Here is a 5,510-nt window from a genome sequence, read left to right on the forward strand (position 1 = left end):
GAGAAAAGCCCCCACTTGGTTGCACGTACGTTGTCCTCATTCCGTCAATTCGAGTTCCTCCAGTATTATTTTGTGAGCAACGTTATCAAATGCTCCCTTGAGGTCTAGTGGAAGCACTAGTCTTTTCTCTCCGCGGGCGATGTTAGATATAACTTCTCCTATCAGTAACAATGCGTCTTGACAGGTACCGAACCCTATCATGGTGTTTGGAAACCATCTTATTTCTTCAAGGTACCGCTGCAGTCTTATTTGTACTACTCGTTCATATACAGTTTGTCCAGGCAGGACGTGAGGGAAAGGGGCCTCAAAACGCCTATTGAGCGGTCTTCCTAAGTTTGTGGATCATGATAATTTTGGCGTGTTTCCATTCCGGGGGCAATTGGCCGTTGAGCCAGCTCTCGCCATTGAACAGTACTGTGATTTTAGTCAAGTCTCTAACGTCCAGGTTCCCAAGCCTCGCGTTCGTGATGGCATCAGGGCCGGGAGCCGAGTTTTGGTGACTTCTGCATATGGTGAAAGGTTCGTCTAATTTGGAATTGGCTTTCCCAAGGTACGGTCGCGTCTCACTTGGGGCATCTGTGTTTAGTGATGGTCAGATATGTATCGTTCTTTCAGTTTCTCTAGTAGTTCCGCGTCTGTAGACCACGGTGCAAGTTCGACCGACGGTTCGACGCACTGGCGCAGCCATAGAGTTTCCTATAATATACTAGAGGTAATTCTGCGACTGCAGTCGTTGACCCACCACGGGAATGATGACAAGTACATGGATTTGTCTGATCTTCGTGCTTGTTAATTCAGACGTTCTGTGCGAGACGCTCGGGCGGAGCAATTGCCGGCCTTGTTCGCCAGGCTGAACCCGCCTGTTGCTACAATTCACCACCACCACCACCACCACCACCAATTCAGACGTTCTTGTGGCTTTGTTTATTACGCTTTATGTGCATTCAGTGTCATAAATTTCAGAGCGATCTATACTCTTCGAAGTGCAGAAGACGCTGCGAACATGCACAATCGCTACTAATTGCAACAATTGAGCTTGTCGAGGTGGCCAAATCGAAATGTGCCAAGCGTCTCAAGGTACTCGCATACCCATGATAAATTGATAAAGGCATTTGACATCGTTTGTCCATGCATGAGCCCGTGACGTAATGGTTTCAACGTCAGGCTTCTGTGCTAGAGGTCCTGTCTTCTAATCCTGCCGTCGGACGATTTTATTTACTACGCACTACATTGTTGAAAATGACGAGTTTACAAAGTCACGAAGCCATGTGAAACCAGAAGGACGAAGTTTAAGAAAATCCATGTGTACCTCCCATAATTCCCATGCTGGGTCAACCATGGCCATTCCTCTAGTAACTACTGCACCTAACTATGGGCGCTGCCAACGTAACCGGAGGCGGCCAACGCCCTTCGACGCGCCTGGCGTCGAGCCACCCTCGCCCGCTTGCCGATAACGCCGGACTATTCACGCCTGATTTTCTGACTCGAGGACGCAGTCCGCAGCCTTATTCAGCGCTCTCCTTGAGGCGCAGCAAGTACACGACACCCATCCCGTGACACGTGTGTTCACGTTAGTTGCGGGAGACAAGCAACCGCTGTCTCTCATGAGACGCGATACATGGTGGCATCCGCGGTGTTCGCGTGAAGTGTGGTCTGCTGCGGACGCTAGAGCTGCGTCCCTCTTTCAATCACCGACGCGCCCTTGGGGCTGAAAATTGGGAAGTCAAAGAATGATGCTAACGTATTCTTGGCCACTAGCAGTAATGTTTTGTTTTGGTTTTTCTCACTGCAGCGAACAAAGTCTGCCACAAAGCTTTTTATTAACTGAAACATACAAAACAACGCCAAATATTGCGATGCACAGCATGCGCCAGCTTTACACGTACGGGGAATTTTTAAGTGCACTGCTGAGGAAAGCCAAATGTCCTTTGGGGCATTTGTTGGCGTAGTGTCCCTTTTCGCCGCACTTGTAGCAGGTGACTTGATCCAGTGGTCTGAGGCCTCGTTTCCCTCGTCCAGTGCTGGTTCCTCCTCCGTCGTCGTGGTCGCGTCGGCGCATTCCGCCGTGGTGGTTGTGCAACTGCATACGAAACCGTTGCTCTTCGCGCGAATCATCTGGCATTTTCTGGCAAAATAATGCCTTGTGCCCAGGCTCACCACAATAATGACATACGATGTTCTTCCCTTGTGGCACAGGGTCTGGAACAGGCAGGTCGAACATGGGGTGCATAAATTTGCACTCAGGTCCGTCGGGGCAAAATCCGCAAAGATACTTTATGCACATCACGCGCCGTGTGTGTCGATTGCGACAGAGTGGGCCGTGCCGGCAGAACCCTCTGTCATACCAGGGGCAATCTCTAATTTTCGATTCAGGATCTATATGCAGAAATGGACACTCCTTGTTACAACATGCGTTGAAACGCGAGTAGAAGTAGCATTCCGGCATTTTCGTCATGTCAAACTCGTGAAGGAATTCGCACTGGTCACCCTTCTTGCAAAGACCCCGCAGCCAGTGTTTACATACCACGGTTCGGTCGCCCTTAACATGCCGAAACGGACATGCAGACCCTTTGCTGCAGCTGCCCTTCAGATAGAAACAGCACACGGCTGCTCCAGACTTGTCCATGCCGGGGAAAGGCAGTGGCAACGCGCCGAGCTGTCGATCCAGGGCCACCTCCAACTCGAAGACAACGTTTCCTACTTTGGCTACTATCTCTTCCATTGCAACCGTAGTTTGGGCGGACCACTGGATTCCGGAACCAGCGTGCGTTAATTACCAGCTCAGTCCTCAAGAGAGCGAATGTTACGAGCAAGAACGAGTACTTGCAGCGCCAATGATGAGCACACCAATCAAGAACGCAGCCGTAGGCGGAACAGGAAGTAGGCGGCCACGTCGCTAGAGCTGGGAGCTCGAGCGCGGTCGTATGTTCGCACCACAGCCGCGCTGGAACGCTGTGCTCACGTGCCAGCTAAGGTCCCTAGAGCTGGAGGTGCGTCGCGGCCGTGGAAGAGGAGGAGGAGGAGGAAAAACATTAACAAGACATTTGGGACCTCCCAGCCCCCTGGTTCTCCACACGACCCCATTGCACTCAAGCGTTCATGTTTAACATATCCATGACGCTGGCAGCCCGGCTGGCGGCGATCTTCTGCCTTACCGGGTCCGTGGAGCGTAGTGAGGTCTCCCAGTCCTCCCACGTTTTGAGTGGTACCGGCCCGCTGGGCTGGGGGCGGGGGGGGGGGGGAGGAGCCGTGTGTCGCTTTTGTCGTGTATAGTAGCGTCACGCAACACGCCACTTCGGATGCGCCTTTTCTCCTAACCAACCTCCTCCGAAGTCGAATGTATAGGGCACGGCATGGAATGAATTGGTCGATGCCCAAGGCGGCACAATGTCAAATGGCGTCTCAAAGCGTTAACTGCTACAGGAGGAGGAAAGGAACTAGTGCGCTCTGACTTTTAAAGCGAAATTTTCTATAATATACCGGGTTTGCTTGGTGGTCTGGCATCTCTCGAGCAAAGGTCACACAGCGCGCGCAACGCATACAAAAAACATCAAGCATCAAAGCACAAAAAAACACCAAGTAACGTGCTCACGTGAAAATGCTTACGGGCGATCTTGTGGTATAAATGTGAGTGATGATGAGACGACACCTCTAGAGTTGCCTAGGAAGACCCCGGAAAAAGGGAAGAAGAGGAAACCCGAAAGAGAACGTCAGCGCTATAAAGCAAACGATGTCAAGCATCCGAATCAGACAACATCCGCGCAAATGTATCGAAAGTGGGGTCCCTAGATATTTATTTTCTAGGAACCATTTCAAAGGCTTCGTGTTGTCATGGTGCCAACGCAGGTGTCGACCAGTGCATTTTTGTATCAGTAAATTGCTGCTGTATGAGAGACTACGCATCGCCGAGCGTCTCAAAGCGCTAGCTTTCACTGGAGGAGGAACGGTATCGTGATTCTCTCGTGCCATTCATGCGTGTGTAGTCTGGTGGATATAGAGAATCGGGCTGCTGCGCTGAACTGCTGGGGGACCCTGGCTCAAAACCCACCATAATATGTTTAGCATGTGTTCGACGCGTTCTGACGTAAGCATGACGCTAAACCCGACGCACCAATACTCAAACGTTGTATTCTCTCTCGGTGATAAACCTAGTAGCTGCACCGACACAGGCCGAACCCCAGGGAAGGTAGTTAAATGATTAAAAAATAAATCCGCTATGCGCTAAGGATTGCTGCTACCGATACCTTGCAGTCATGTGAGTTATAGTTGACAAAAGCGTCGCAACACGGCACCACCGGCGCTGCTGATGACCTGAAAAGCTTCGGTGTTCCGGTATTCCGTAAACTATATATAGGGCCAAACAATGAAATCTTCCTTACCTCAGTAAGGAAGCATTCATTGCGGTGAGGCTACCTTATGTCACTCTGAAAGCTTCCTTATTGAGGGGCCCTCGGTGAAGGCTTCCTTCCAGCGTAGAATTTCACTTCTCTTCTTTCGTCGTAATGTGGAGGACGCAACGAAGCATTTTAGTGGACGACATAGAGGTGACCCAGAATATTGAACAAAGGCACGAACATATTTATTGTCTTTTTCTGTGGTCATCGTGGTACGCACACACGTTCGCGAATCACTTCTGATTAAATGTATCCGTCACGACAAGGTGCGGTGACGTCGAGACCCTCGAGCACCTACTCTGCACCTGTCCTGCATTAGCCCAGGAGCGCGCTCCAGTCACTGCCACCTACCGACGGTATGGACTACCGGCTACCTCAGAGACACACCTGCTCTTCCCGGCCCGCTACCACCTCCCAGCACTGGCAAGCCTGCTTGAATATGTGTACACAAACGGGATCCTAGATCGCCAATAGACTTCGGCCTCGCACGGCCTCTGCCCGAGCGCCGGCCATCGCCCCTGGATGATGCTGACGTCTGCTGCCTGGAACCTACTCTCCCTTTCCCCCTCTATCCTCTCATCTTTCTTTCCCCGCCCCCATTCCCCATTACGCTGCGCCGTGCTCCCATATGGGCTGCAGAACTGAGCGTATTTTCCCTCTCACCAAATCACGAAGAAGAAGAAGAAGAAGCTGCCCAAAGCGCATGTTCCACGCACTTCATATGTTCCACCATATTCCACATACTCCGCGCGCTTTGTCGGCATTCCCGGTCTTGTCACGCCTGGAGAAGGTGTTTCATCATCACCACCGATGCGTCTATCATGTCGTTCATGAAGTTTGGACGCCACAACCAAGCAGCCACAACTGTCTTGGGACAGCGCTGCTGCGCTGGTTTCTCGCGTTCTTGCTGCGTTTTAGTCTAGTCCGCTTAATAGTGAGAAGTCTGTTTATTTTTGTAATGGCTATGTCTCAAATTTCATTTTTCATTGTCTGCATCAGTCTGCATCTTCCGTTCTCAGCCTGTGTATGTAGTTTATGTCTGCTACTCTAGCATACCTCTACTGTTAGCAAGCAGTTTCGGTTTCGGTTGTTTTTTTTTTTCGCAGCCAAAGTCGA

At 50.9% G+C, this 5,510-nt stretch overlaps 1 protein-coding gene across 1 annotated transcript; it reads right to left on the reverse strand.

Annotated features, from left to right (window-relative positions):
- Positions 1–1,801: 1,801 nt before the first annotated feature.
- Positions 1,802–3,138, reverse strand: LOC135903603 (cleavage and polyadenylation specificity factor subunit 4-like). The gene has a single exon (XM_065433921.2). It carries the CDS (start codon positions 2,720–2,722, stop codon positions 1,877–1,879), a length of 846 nt encoding a protein of 281 aa, XP_065289993.2. The 5' UTR covers positions 2,723–3,138; the 3' UTR covers positions 1,802–1,876.
- Between the last annotated feature and the right edge of the window lie 2,372 nt (positions 3,139–5,510).

Source organism: Dermacentor albipictus, chromosome 1 (assembly GCF_038994185.2).
Source record: "Dermacentor albipictus isolate Rhodes 1998 colony chromosome 1, USDA_Dalb.pri_finalv2, whole genome shotgun sequence".
Classification (NCBI taxonomy): domain Eukaryota; kingdom Metazoa; phylum Arthropoda; class Arachnida; order Ixodida; family Ixodidae; genus Dermacentor; species Dermacentor albipictus.

What these genes read in the sequence shown, in the direction of transcription:
- LOC135903603 (XM_065433921.2), bottom strand. Translation starts at nt 2,722, where the DNA reads ATGGAAGAGATAGTAGCCAAAGTAGGAAACGTTGTCTTCGAGTTGGAG.